Genomic DNA, 15,553 nt, shown 5'->3' with positions numbered 1-15,553 from the left:
GAAGTAGTGCATGATGTAGGGAATAGGGTGCCATTTGGGAAGCAAACTGTCTCCTTTATACAAACATCCTAAATACACACACCATCTGCGCTGTAGACGATCATACATCATTATACATAAACAAGGGAAATTAAATTACAAAAGAAACTCCCACCCTGCCAAGCGATCATACTTTCTCATCCTAATAAAGCGACTTTACGTCAGGAATCGGCCCAATTTCGCTAATCTGTTTCTGTAGTGTGAATGGCGTTGAAAGGAGAGGGGTAGATTGGGAGAGAGTGCTATTTGACCAAAGGAATTCCAACTGCATACCACTTTGATCCAGAGCCTTCCTACCAATCAGGAATGATCTAATCTTTTCAACGCTATGAGAATGGAGTGTATTTCACGAAGGGTCTGTGTCTGTGTGTGACTGTGTGCGTGCGTGGTATGCACGTCCTAAACTTTCCCGCCGGTCCAGAGCCAACAACTAAACAAATCAAATCAAATGTTATTTGTCACATACACAGGTTTGCGGGTGTAGCGAAATGCTTGTGCTTCTAGCTCAGACAGTGCAGTAATATCTAACAACTAATATCTAACAATTTCACAACATATACCCAATAAACACAAATCTAAGTAAGGAATGGAATTAAGAATATATACATATATGGATGAGCAATGACAGAGCGGCATTGACTAAGATACAGTAGAATATTATAGAATAGAATGCAGTATATACACATATGAGATGAGTGATGCAAGATATGTAAACATTAAACACTATGGATGACCAGGGGGACACAGACAATACCGTTCCTGGTGCAAAAACAATGTCCTATCCCGGAGCTCGAGTAAATGACATTACTAAGCTGCTCCCGAATGTACTATGCCAGGACATGGAAATCGATTCTATCGTAGTCCATGTAGGTTTTAATGACATTATGAAGGGCAGCACTGAACAGCTGAAACTGGATTTTAAAGAGCTGATTGACTCTCTGCTAGACACTAACAAAAAAACCATCATATCTGGCCCTGTGCCCTCTCTGAATCGTAGCATTGAATGCTTTAGCAGGATTCTTGCTCTTCACAACTGGCTACGTGATTATTGCAGCTCAATGGGTGTAACTTTTGTTGACAATTTCGATACCTTTTGGAAACAAAACACGTTTTATAAGGATGGGATCCACCCAAATAATTTGGGTTCCTGGATCCTTTCACAGCATTATAAGGCTGCGTTGAGACAATGACTTAACAATGACCCAAGCCCAGCTCAGCTAATCCCTACCATTGTGACGCAGAGTTGTCAAAACGCTTCAGCAAATGTACATTACACCAGGGGCGTCGGTAGACACAATATAAGTAACCTAATTTATGTCCCTCTAACTGCCCTGAATGCCTCTGCTGACCCTACAGCTATTGTATGCAGTAATCATGTGCCTAAGAACCAGATTTATACTGTTGTTAGCACTGAGCCGGTGTGCCCGAGGAGGAAGACCACTGTGTGCAGCTCACCCTGCACTAACATTAAGAACATGAGCGCATCTACTGCTGCTAAGCTTCCCAGTAAAACAATAAAAACAAGTAAACATCCCAGAAGAAAAGTGCTCAAAATAGCCCACGTTAACATATGTAGTTTAAGAAACAAGGTTCATGAATTCAATAACTTGCTAGTAACAGATTACATTCATTTTCTGACTATCTCTGAAACTCACATAGATAATACCTTTGATGATACAGTGGTAGCAATACAAGGTTATAACATTTACATAAAATTTAGAAATGCCAATGGTGGAGGTGTTGCTGTTTATATTCAGAACCACATTCCTGTGAAGATTAGAGAGGATCTCATGTTAAATACTGTTGAAGTAATATGGCTACAGGTTCATCTGCCTCACCTAATGCCCATTCTGGTGGGAAGCTGCTATAGACCACCAAGTGCTAACAGTCAGTATCTGGATAACGTGTGAAATGCTTGATAATGTATGTGATATCAATAGAGAGGTATACTTTCTGGGTGATTTAAATATTGACTGGCTTTCATCAGGCTGCCCACTCAAGAGAAAGTTTCAAACTAACCAGTGCCTGCAACCTGGTTCAGGTTATCAGTCAACCTACCAGGGTAATTACAAACATTACAGGAATAAAATCATCAACATGTATTGATTATATCTTTACTAATGCTGCAGAGATTTGTTTGAAAGCAGTATCCAAATCCATTGGATGTAGTGATCACAATGTAGTAGCCATATCCAGGAAAACCAAAGTTCAAAAGGCTGGGCCAAATATTGTGTATAAAAGGTCATACAATAAGTTTTGTAGTGATTCCTATGTTGTTGATGTAAAGAATATGTGTTGGTCCGTGGTGTGTAATGAGGAGTAAACAGACACTGCACTTTACACATTTATGAAATTGCTTATTCCTGATACTAATAAGCATGCACCCATTAAGAAAATGACTGTAATAAACTGTTAAATCCCTGTGGATTGATGAGGAATTGAAAAATTGTATGGTTGAGAAGGATGAGGCAAAAGGAATGGCAAATAAGTCTGGCTGCACAACCGATTGGCAAACATATTGCAAAATTGAGAAATCATGTGACTAAACTGAATAAAAAGAAGAAACTACACTATGAAACAAAGATAAATGACACAAAGAATGATAGTAAAAAGCTTTGGAGCACCTTAAATGAAATTTTGGGGAAAAAGGCAAACTCAGCTCCATCATTCATTGAATCAGATGGCTCATTCATCACAAAACCAACTGATATTGCCAACTACTTTAATGATTTTTTCATTGGCATGATTAGCAAACTTAGGCATGACATGCCAGCAACAATTGCTGACACTACACATCCAAGTATATCTGACCAAATTATGAAAGACAAACGTTGTAATTTTGAATTCCGTAAAGTGAGTGTGGAAGAGGTGAAAAAATTATCGTTGTCTATCAACAATGACAAGCCACCAGGGTCTGACAACTTGGATGGAAAATTACTGAGGATAATAGCGGACGATATTGCCACTCCTATTTGCCATATTTTCAATGTAAGCTACTAGAATTTGTGTGCCCCCAGGCTTGGATGGAAGCAAAAGCCCCCTTTACTGGCTCAAATAGCCGACCAATTAGCCTGTTACCAACCCTTAGTAAACTTTTGGAAAAAATGGTGTTTGACCAGATACAATGCTATTTTACAGTAAACAAATTGACAACAAACTTTCAGCATGCTTATAGAGAAGGACATTCAACAAGCACTTCCACAAATGACTGATGATTGGCTGAGAGAAATTGATGATAAAAAGATTGTGGGGGCTGTTTTGTTAGACTTCAGTGCGGCTTTTGATATTATCGATCATAGTCTGCTGCTGGAAAAACATATGTGTTATGGCTTTACTCCACCTGCTATATTGTGGATACAGAGTTACCTGTCTAACAGAACACAGAGGGTGTTCTTTAATGGAAGCCTCTCCAACATAATCCAGGTAGAATCAGGAATTCCCCAAGGCAGCTGTTTAGGCCCATTACTTTTTTCAATCTTTACTAATGACATGCCACTGGCTTCGAGTAAAGCCAGAGTGTCTATGTATGTGGATGACTCAACACTATACATGTCAGCTACTACAGCGACTGAAATGACTGCAACACTTAACAAAGAGTTGCAGTTAGTTTCAGAGTGGGTGGCAAGGAAGAAGTTAGTCCTAAATATTTCTAAAACTAAAAGCATTGTATTTGGAACATATCATTCACTAAACTCCAAACCTCAATTAAATCTTGTAATAAATAATGTGGAGATTGAGCAAGTTGAGGTTACTAAACTGCTTGGAGTAACCCTGGATTGTAAACTGTCATGGTCAAAACATATTGATACAACAGTAGCTAAGATGGGGAGAAGTCTGTCCATAATAAAGTGCTGCTCTACCTTCTTAACAGCACTTTCAACAAGGCAGGTCCTACAGGCTCTAGTTTTATCGCACCTGGACTACTGTTCAGTCGTGTGGTCAGGTGCCACAAAGAGGGACTTAGGAAAATTGCAATTGGCTCAAAACAGGGCAGCACGGCTGGCCCTTGGTTGTACACAGAGAGCAAACATTTATAATATGCATGTCAATCTCTCCTGGCTCAAAGTGGAGGAGAGATTGACTTCATCACTGCTTGTGTTTGTGAGAGGTGTTGACATGTTGAAAGCACCGAGCTGTCTGTTTGAACGACTGGCACACAGCTCAGACACCCATGCATACCCCACAAGACATGCCACCAGAGGTCTCTTCACTGTCCCCAAGTCCAGAACAGACTATTGGAGGCGCACAGTACTACATAGAGCCATGACTACATGGAACTCTATTCCACATCAGGTAACTGATGCAAGCAGTAGAATCAGATTTAAAAAACAGATAAAAAATACACCTTATGGAACAGCGGGGACTGTGCAGCAACACAAACATAGGCACAGACACATGCATACACACACATGATAACATACACTCTATACTCACATGTACACATGGATTTTGTGTTGTGGATTTGTGGTAGTGGAGTAGGTGCATGAGGGCACACACTTAGTGTGCTGTGAAATCTGTTATGAATGTATTGTAATGTTGTTTTAAATGTATAACTGCCTTAATTTTGCTGGACCCCAGGAAAAGTAGCTGCTGCCTTGGCAGGAACTAATGGGGATCCATAATAAATACAAATACAAATAACACAGCATATAGAGCTATCAAGACATGCTGGAATGTAAGGACCACTCAAAAGATAATGATTAGGCCATGATAGTCTTTGATTGATTGATTGATTGGTTGTAGGGTTTGCAGAAATCTGGTAACTTTCCCAAAATTCCCAGATCTTCCTGAAATCCCGGTTGGAAATTACCTGGAATCAGGATGGAATAACCAGGAAAATCGGGGAATGTTGAGAAAGTTATTCGAATTTTTGCAACCCTAAATGATTAATTGATTGAGCGATCAGTCGACAGTCTGTCAGGTTTAAAATGTCGCTCTGTATTCTGGTGTAGGCTAAATTCAAGCGCTTCGGAACACAATATGTACATTCTTTACACTGTAACTCTATCCTACAGTCTTTACCAACATCTGACCTATCAAGAGTCAGGCTGGGAAAATGGAGAACACTTCAATCTTAAGTTATTGAAGCTTTAAATAACTTAAAAGATAGTTGTCTGTGTATACACTTGTAAATCATCTTTAAAACCTGCAGTTGGATTGTCATCTAAAAAGGCCCTACTGTAACTTATGTCTGTAAACTCACAAGTACGTACTAACACACAGACAGGGGTCTTACATTACAAGCCAACAAGCAGGGTTCATCTCTCCTTATAAGGCAATATTAGGAACCAGGGTTTCTATAGCTTCTGTGAAAATGCATACTACCCTTCCTCCCTTTCACTGCTGATCTAACATGGTGGGACAGGTGAAAACAAGGACTCCACTAAGTACAGCCTGTCCCCTTGATCTGTTATTAAACACACGCTGGTCTGAAAAGAAGATTATCTTCCTCAATAGTGCGCAGCGAATTCATACTAGGAAAGGAGTAGGACATCCTGGCATTTAAAGTGTACTTATTTCTTTTTTTCAATTATACATACTATAAAACATACTATTGTTGCATAGCCAAAAAAGCCTATTTAGTACATAGGACCATTCAGTATCCGGACACGGTTGGCGTTTCCCATAGTTTAGTTTCCAGGCGGTGCATAAAGACCATGAAATCAATATTCCGGGCCTCTTCAATTTCAAATGAAACACTGCCTCATCTTTACATTTAACAGTCTGTGACATGGCATCAGCTGCTCCATTTCGTCAAGGGGGGTTGGAAACCTATTAACAGGTTACGTCACTACTGGTCACTATTTGCAACATTTTCACAACATTTCACAATGTCTTGCCCTAAAGAATGAGTAGAATGTGATGAGTGGGCATCGAACGAGCGGCTCCAGTTCACCATAGGGCTTTTATTGTGAACTCTGACAGGTGGCATCACAGGCAACAGATATGTTTTGCTCAATATGGTTCCGCTCAATAACATGATAGTTTTGATGTCACCTCACAGACTGTTCCGGTTACGTTTCGCAATTTTCTAAATGTTTCGCAACGTCGTGCCCTACTAAACGAGACCCTGATTGTGATGAATAGGGGGAGGAACCAACCTGAGGCTGGTATCCAATCACATTGATGCACCGCGGGTCCACAAAAGTGATGATGCCGTCTGAGTTGTGGCGCGACAGGAACTCTGTGGGAACCGACAGGCCATTCATATCCATGGAAACGGGAGAACTGGTCACCTAGGAGATGAGGGGGAACATGTAATCGATTAATTAACCAATCAGTTAATAAACATTTCTGGAAAATTGATTGATGAAACATTGGCACAAAGGTTTTGACAGACTCTCTGAAACTTAAAACCTTTTTTTCAATTGCTTTTAGCGCATTTCTTCTCTCAACCTCTTGAATTTTCATCAGGTGGGAGATGACTCTTTGGACATGGTTACATAAAACCTCAGAACTCTTCATCTCCTAAAACATGTTGACTAAGAATGTGATGTTCCTCCCTTGCTAGTTAAAAGCGGATGAAAAAGGACGAAGGGACCGGAGGGTTAGATACAGTATATGTGAGAGAGATTAAAGGACGAAGGGACCGGAGGGTTAGATACAGTATATGTGAGAGAGATTAAAGGACGAAGGGACCGGAGGGTTAGATACAGTATATGTGAGAGATTAAAGGACGAAGGGACCAGAGGGTTAGATACAGTATATGTGAGAGAGATTAAAGGACGAAGGGACCGGAGGGTTAGATACAGTATATGTGAGAGAGATTAAAGGACGAAGGGACCAGAGGGTTAGATACAGTATATGTGAGAGAGATTAAAGGACGAAGGGACCGGAGGGTTAGATACAGTATATGTGAGAGATTAAAGGACGAAGGGACCAGAGGGTTAGATACAGTATATGTGAGAGAGATTAAAGGATGAAGGGACCGGAGGGTTAGATACAGTATATGTGAGAGAGATTAAAGGATGAAGGGACCGGAGGGTTAGATACAGTATATGTGAGAGAGATTAAAGGACGAAGGGACCAGAGGTTTAGATACAGTATATGTGAGAGAGATTAAAGGACGAAGGGACCGGAGGGTTAGATACAGTATATGTGAGAGATTAAAGGACGAAGGGAGCAGAGGGTTAGATCCAGTATATGTGAGAGAGATTAAAGGACGAAGGGACCGGAGGGTTAGATACAGTATATGTGAGAGAGATTAAAGGACGAAGGGACCGGAGGGTTAGATACAGTATATGTGAGAGAGATTAAAGGACGAAGGGACCAGAGGGTTAGATACAGTATATGTGAGAGAGATTAAAGGACGAAGGGACCAGAGGGTTATATATGTGAGATGATGGAGAAGGTAAAAGCAGGAGGAGGATGGGAGTACCAGGAAGGTTATTTTTGAGAGCCTTCAGGGCCCTTATTCATAAAGCGTCTCATAGTGGGAGTGCTGATCCAGGATCAGGCCCCCCCCTCTCCATTTAATCTAATTCATCAAGACCTAAAATACTAAACTGATCCTAGATCAGCACTCCTACTCTGAGAAGCTATATGAATACGGGGCACTTTTTCAGGAGCATGTTTAATGCAGCTTAAAATTATCCTGTGTTGTGCTCAATTCTGTTCCCCCATTAGCTTCCGTTCCCGACACCAAAGGCCTGTTTCTTCCTAATGTCATCCGATCATATGAACATGATATCTGTTGTAGCATGTGATGTGGTCTCATAAAGACTTCAGTTGTGTCTCAAAAGTTTCGTCCAAAAGCAAAGAGACGGAATCTGGATTACAATGTCCTGAAAACTGTCCCAAGTGGTTAAATGGTCCTGAAAACTGTCCCAAGTGGTTAATCGGCAGCGTTTGAGATACAGTAGAAAAGGTTTTATCAAAATTTAACAGAAAATATTACCTACATATTAACACATTGTTTTGACCATTTAGCCAGATACTGTACGTCTGGTGTGTCTTAAGCACATGTAAGCATCCTTTACGTTTGTCTGTATCCTGCAGAAATATCCTGTTTTTGGTGTTCAATACATGTCCCAGTTCGATATTGCCCGTTTGGTTGACCGGTCAGTCTGACTCAAGAGGTTCCCATCTCTCTATGAGGTTCTATTGTATATGGCAGTATACTCAAGTACTATTTGAGAAGGTCCAGTCACACAAATGTTCTAGGTGGCGAAGGTCCGGATGGATATTGTCATTTATCGGCATAGTAACAAACCCCCACCTCACACCCCTTGTTGGTGGATAGAACATTTTGCAGTTTTAAAGCTAATTTCCCTTAATTCTACACATTTTGCATGGGGTAGATAATGGTTTGCTCTTTTAAAGCTCATTTCCTGCAATTTCACACATTTTTCCATGTCTTATGAGTGTTTATATGATACCAGGGGTCGAAGCCCGACGAGTAAACCAGGACCCCCGGTCCGCATTGACCCCGTTCTGGGTTCAGATCCAGACTGCGGTCCGCCAGTTGAGTATGGGGGGTATATGGGATCCTATGAGGGGACAGTAGCAGTTCAACTCCTTCTAAAACATCAGAGAAGTCTGGGAGCTGAGAAGGTTAAGGTGGGAGAGGGAAGATGTTGGACATATGAAGAGGAGTTGAGCTGGTTGAGCTATTGGGCGGGGGGGGTGAGTTATGGGAGGAAGGGTGGAGCTCTTCACACCACACACACGAGACGCAAGTTATGGGAGGATGGATAGAGCTCTTCAGTGCACGTTCCACCTGTCTGCTCCATTACTGTAATCCTCCTGGACTGATGCTCCCTGACAACCCCGTGCTCAGGTCACACACCTTGGCATAAACGATATGCACCCACCCAACCACACAAACATAGATCACAGACACAGACAACATGAGACTGAGGTGATTGGGTTTCCATTTAATTTGAGCAGAGGCTTTTTGTGGATCCATAACTTTATATAGCAATGGGAGAGGAGACTGTGTCGTGTGCTAATCTCTGCACGTCATCACAGAGCGTGTACACAAACACACAGGACGGTACCTGCAGTCTTCCGATGGCCACCAGGCAGTATTTACTGGTCTGTCCTGCCTCTGTGTCTTCTTCTGGTATGGTCATACCTGAGATAGGGAGAAAGAGGGAGCGTGAGAAAAGAGGGAGAGAGAGAAAAGAGGGAGGGAGGGAAAAGAGGGAGAAAAGAGAGAGATAAAAAAAAGAGAGTGGGGGAGAAAAATATATTAAATACACGAGACAGTGAGATATCAAGATGGCAGCTATCCAATAAAGTGTAAATGTGTGATTTTGCATTTCAGATGTGAACTTTGTGTTGTTGAGAGGTGATTTCCAGCATGACACTGTGTAGTCTAGTACCGTACCAGTGTGATGTACAAGCTGCTTTCTCAATAACGGCTGAGACGCAAGCAGATAAATCACACACACACACACACACAGGCAGGCATGTAAACACATACACACAGTCTCTATGAATCTCTGCAAATCATCCGGAACAAATATCCAAAAACTTCTCTCTCTTACTGCCAGTATCAATAATCATGTACATCACAGAGGGAGAGAGGGAGGGAGGGAGGGAGGGAGAGAGAATGAGCAAGAGAGAGTTCTTGTTCCATCAAGTTTTATATTGATTTAAATGTTGATATCAGTTTCCCACAATAATGAATTCCGGAAACACAAAAACACCTATCAGTCATAATGAAGACTGTTCGCAGATCCCCCCCCCCCCCAGTAGAGGATCAGTGTGTTTTTCGATCTGTCTGTCTTATTGTCTGTATAATCTTTCAAATGACAAATAAAAAACCTTGATAAAAAAAAGACAATCTGTGTTGAGGACTTTTACTTGCATATTCAACCAACTAGTCAGCCACGTCAATGCAAGAAGTAGTCTACGGCCCAAATGGCACCCTTTTCCCTATATAGTGCACTACTTTTGACCAGGGCCAATAGGTACCCTATTCACTGTATAGTGCACTAATTTTGACCAGAGACATATGGGAATAGGGTGCCAATTGGGACACATACGTCTAGATTCAATAATATACGCAACTATAATTTTGATGTTCCATCCCAGCCAATTACCATCCATCCTACTACCTGACCTCCATCCACTTTAGTCTCCCCAGGGCCTTTGTTCAGAAAGACACAGAGTAGGAGTGCTGATCTAGAATTGCCCTTTACATGAACAGGGGGGGACCTGATCCTAGATCTGCACTCATAATCTGAGACGTTTTATGAAATGGTGCCCAGAAGAGCTGACATGAGCCATGCGCTACATCCTACCAGTTCCTGTGCTGTTTTCATAAGCCAGAAGGATGGATGGTCTACGTGCGTGTGTGTGCACGCGGGTGATGCGTCCGATTATACAACGGGTGGGTCTAATCCTGAATGCTGATTGGTTAAAACCGCATTCCAGCCGGTGTCTATTCCACAAGTTACCACCGGCTAAATCTATGACGTTAACGTGCCTATTTACTCTGTTCCATCTGACTGCACAATCCACTGTCTCATCAACCCAGCCAGGCACTTTATAAACTTGATCTCTACTATAAAAAGCATCTAGACATTATCTCACATTTCTTTTAGACTAACATTTAGTTTTCAACAGCGGAGATTTGTATAACCTTGCTGTCTGTCTCTCCGACATTTGCAACATTGTTTCAATATTCAAATTCGATCTCCTGAGACAGACAGGCAGTCAGCGTTTCTCAGTCAGTCGAAATCATGAATCAGCTGGCATAATCTTTATGGATATATACAAAGAAATGTCAATTGAAAAAAGGTAAAACGAAACAAAGTGCAGCTAGTTTGCAGTCTTTCCAGCTTCATTTTAAGTGATTGTGTTAGCTGTGTTGTTGGCTAGCTCCTCTGAACAACAGTGTCCTGACGATTGAGCACATTTTCTATGCCAGACGAAATCGCGCCTCATTAGCTCATTGTTATGGATGTATCCAAATAAATGTCACTAGAAAACAGCTTAAACAAATGCAAATGCATCTACAGTTGACGTGACTAAGTTAGCCGTAGTTGGCTAGCTAGGGAGCAAGGGATAAGAACGTTGCCAACCAGTATGGCAATAGAACATTTAGAACCAACGACTGGGTCAATAGATGCAGAACAAAAAGACTGAACGACTTATCCCTTATCTCTGGGAACCGAACCAATAGAATGAACGACCAGCCGGCTTGTGTCGGGATTTGTGTCGGGACTATGTCTCGTGGAAGGATGAAATAGTATGAATAAATTCAAAATAATTTTTTTAATGAAAATATGTCAATCATTATTTGAATATGTTGGTAACCGTTTTATAAAAGTGATAATGCTTGAGAAGCCGGTGTTTGGAGGATATATTGGCACGGTTTGCCAGCCCTCTACTTCGTCTCGGGCCTAACAACACCCATGCCAATATATTCTCCAAACACCGGCTTCTCGGGCATTATCACTTAATTCAGTACCTTAAGACTGATAGTGGGCGAGCGATAGACTGACAGACCAGAACATTCCACTGGTCTATTTTTGTCCCAGGAAGTAAAACATGTGTCAACGATTTCCACACACGTGTAGTGTGCGTGTGATCGGGATTCTGGGAATCATCCAGTGCAGCCTCAAAGCACTTTAAGTACATTTCATACTGTGATGCTAAAAGTTGCTCAACCCCACCCCCCCCACCCCACATCTAGACACCTGGTTCTGGGAATTGCAGACAATTCCAGACCGGGGGGTTTCGTGACTCTGTAAACACTTGGAAGAGTTGGCGTGTGTGTGTCAATGAGTGCATCCGAGGTCCTGTGTGATCTCTGACCCCCATCCATCCTGGATGCGACGTCACCTCTGTCAGTGTGTGTGTGTGTGTTTGTGTGTGAGAGAGACTAATTAAACATCCCAGACCCCACAATCACACCATCAGACACCTGAGAATATTTTATTGAACCTGAGGAATCTATAGAATAGAATGTAGAAAACGTGTGTGTGTGTGTGTGTTCTGCTACCACCACTGTTGTCTCAATGTTTTGAATGGAAGACCCACACACTGCTAGCATCAACAAAGCTATTTGTTGACCTAGTTAGGGAGAACTCTGGGTAGAAAAGGGTTGTGTATGTGTGTCAGTAACTACCTGCAGGGGGCCATGCCTTGATGTAGCCGGTACAGTGCACCACAGAGTACTGATCCTCTCCCTCCTTCGAGGGTCCCAGGCCGTTCCTAGAAACAATCAGATTACACACACATTTTATAACACACACACACACACACACCAGGGTTTTTTCTGGATCAATAACGGGCTTAGGTGGTGGGCGTGACAGGGGCGGCGTGAAAAATACTAATTCTACACATTTTTCCATGGAGCTGAGCGAAAATGTTGCAGTTTTAAAGCTAATTTCTATGCATTTTGCAATGGCTAATGCTGTGTTCTTTTGCTCAAACATAATAACAAAATCAACACTGCTAAATTCATTGTTTGTGGAAATGTCAATTCTCTCTGACTGTCTAGCTTTTTATTTTGGTGATTGTTAGTTCTCAAAGATTATATTATTTAAAAATACACAATGAGTGTACAAAACATTAGGAACTTCTTCCATGACAGACTGACCAGGTGAATCCAGGTGAAAGCTATGATCCCTTATTGATGTCACTTGTTAAATCCACTTCAAAATCAGTGTAGATGAAAGGGAGGAGGCAGTTTAAAGAAGGATTTTTAAGCCTCGAGACAATTGAGGCATGGATTGTGTATGTGTGCCATTCAGAGGGTGAATGGGCAAGACAAAATATTTAAGTGCCTTTGAACAGGGTATAGCAGTAGGTGCCAGGCGCACCGGTTTGAGTGTCAAGAACTGCAACGCAGCTGGTTTTTTCACGCTCAACAGTTTCCCGTGTGGGAAGCATTTGAGTAAACATGGGCCAGCATCCCTGTGGAACACTTGACACCTTGTATAGTCCATGCCCCAATGAATTGAGGCTGTTTTGAGGGCAAAAGGGGGTGCAACTCAATATTAGGAAGGTGTTCCTAATGTTTTGTACACTCAGTGTATAGGTCCGTTATATTTTCTATATACTTTATATATGGTTTTAGTCGTTTAAGCATTTATCAAGCCCCAAATGTATAATAATAATAATAATGAATATATAATAATAAAAAATATATATACACACACACTTTTATTTTTAAATACTGTTTGGACCAAAAAAATGCTTATGCAGCCTAGGTTTCTGCCTTTCTAGGGAGTTTTTCCTAGCCACTGTGCTTCTGCATCTGCATTGCTAGCTCTCTGGGGTTTTAGGCTGGGTATCTGTAAAGCACTTTGTGACAACTGCTCATGTAAAAAGGGCTTTATAAAAATGTTTTACCTTTATTTTACCAGGTTAGTCTCATTGAGATCAAGAGAGACCTGGCCAAAATAGCAACACACAAAGTTGCAGACACATTTACAACATAAAACACTACAGTTAGAAAAATCTAATTTACACATTGAACAGCAAGATGGTTTGGGAAAGAATGGTGCAAATAGGGGTTAAAACATTGACAGGCCCCCCCACACTTAATTTCCCATCAGTGTTTAACCTTTAAGCTTTAAACTCATTTAAAGGGACGAGCTCCTGTAATTTCAGGACCTGAAGCTTGTTCCAAGCGGAAGGGACAGAGAACTGGAAAGCTTTTCCCCTAGCTCTGTACGGGTCTTAGGCACAATCAACAAAACACAGTCATGTGATCACAGGCGACAGTTTTCATTTGTCTGCTGGACAACGTAGTTACACAAGTAAAATGGGAGCTGTCTCAATATGGCCTTATAAATAAAAAAACGTTCCAATGATGGAATCTCCGAAGGGCTAAATCATCGGTACGTTTTTATTTCTAAGGCCATATTGAGACGGGGAGAAAATAAATGGAGTAAAAAAGAAAGGTAGGAATAGTAAAGTGACAGCGGACGTCTGTCTGCCTCACCTGTATCTCTTCCTCATGTTGGACAGTCGGTTGAGAGAGATGTGGTCCAGTGGGGTGCTGCCACATCTGAAGAGTAACACACACAGGATACTATACATCAGGGATCATCAACTAGATTCAAACGCGGGACGATCTTTTCTTGAGCGGATGGTCAGGGGGTCGACACATAATTACAAATCATTTGTAGACTACAAATTGAACGCAAGAAGAATATTTGACAAAAACAATCATTTCAAACCTCACTTACATTTGCATACCTCTCTCTGTTATGCGTGTGAATACTTTAGAACAGATTTCCAAAATGTAAATCACTTGGAGCTGATTTGCTGGTGTTTTTACAGTCTTTTTATATTTTTTGGGGGGAACCCTGCTATACATCATACACACTATGGTAACACTGGGCCTAGGACTCCTATTTGGCACACGTGTAGTGCGCACACACACACACACACACACACACACACACACACACACACACACACGAATGCAGAAACAGACACATAGGCACACACACACAGAGAAAGGAAGGGAGCGAGAGAAGACAGAGATGGAAAGAGACAGAGATGTGAACCAGTCCCACTGAAAACAGATACAGAGATGTTAAGACCAGAGAGCTAGAACACACTGACTGAACAAATAACCAGGGCCTGACATTATATAATGTACTGTTGTATTAGCTGTGTGAGACTACAGATGCATGACAAATGGCACCCTATTCCCTATATAGCACACTACTTTAGACCAGAGCCCTATGAACTATATAGGGAATAGGGTGCCATTTAGAACGCAACCATGGTGAGTGTTATTGGAAAAATCTTGTTTGGTGCGTTTGCCATGTTGCTGTGGATAGGATTCTCCTCAATGAGAACAATACTTTTGAAATCTGAACATACTTGTGTGTATGCGTGTCTGCTAAATGACACGTGTACTGACTAGATGACTGCACAGAAATGGAGACGGAAAACATTACATTTTACATTTTTGTCATTTAGCAGACGCTCTTATCCAGAGCGACTTACAGTTAGTGAATACATATTTTATATATTAAAAAATAAAATAAAAAAATACTGGCCCCCCATGGGAAACGAACCCACAACCCTGGCGTTGCAAACGCCATGCTCTATCAACTGAGCTACATCCCTGCCGGCCATTCCCTCCCCTACCCTGGACCAATTGTGCGCCGCCCATGAGTCTCCCGGTCGCGGCCGGCTGCGACAGAGCCTGGATTCGAACCAGGATCTCTAGTGGCACAGTTAGCACTGCGATGCAGTGCCTTAGACCACTGCGCCACTCAGGAGCAAACAACGTGTACTGTTGGACCAGGTCTCTCTTACAGAACAGATTGTATCTCACTGAGACTTGAGAACCTGGATAAATTATGTTTAAACCAGAAAAACGGATTTATCGTCATTGATGTCAGCTTTAACCAAGTCTACACAGTCTCACATTATGTATGAAAAAAGTATGAAAAATGTATGCACTCACTAACTGTAAGTTGCTCTGGATAAGAGCGTCTGTTAAATGACTAAAATGTAAAAATGGAACAAAGACAGAACCCATTTGACATGCGAGTTTCTTTTAGCCGGTGAGTCAGGTATTATTGAGAGT

The 15,553-nt window shown here is 41.7% G+C and overlaps 1 protein-coding gene across 5 annotated transcripts in view; it reads right to left on the bottom strand.

Moving 5' to 3' along the window:
- The window catches only part of LOC311111588 (aryl hydrocarbon receptor nuclear translocator 2), an 86,019-nt gene that overhangs the window by 32,978 nt on the left and 37,488 nt on the right, over positions 1-15,553 (bottom strand). For all 5 annotated transcript variants that reach the window (XM_084154353.1, XM_084154355.1, XM_084154354.1 and 2 more), the window contains 4 exons: positions 13,946-14,011; positions 12,122-12,207; positions 9,039-9,115; positions 6,141-6,275 (listed from right to left, as the gene is read on the bottom strand). In XM_084154353.1, coding sequence (XP_084010479.1) covers positions 6,141-6,275; positions 9,039-9,115; positions 12,122-12,207; positions 13,946-14,011 — 364 coding nt within the window. The remainder of the gene's footprint in view (positions 1-6,140; positions 6,276-9,038; positions 9,116-12,121; positions 12,208-13,945; positions 14,012-15,553) is intronic.

Source organism: Coregonus lavaretus (assembly GCF_964263955.1).
Source record: "Coregonus lavaretus genome assembly, chromosome: 37".
NCBI lineage: Eukaryota > Metazoa > Chordata > Actinopteri > Salmoniformes > Salmonidae > Coregonus > Coregonus lavaretus.
This window is presented reverse-complemented; position numbering and strand designations above follow the sequence as displayed.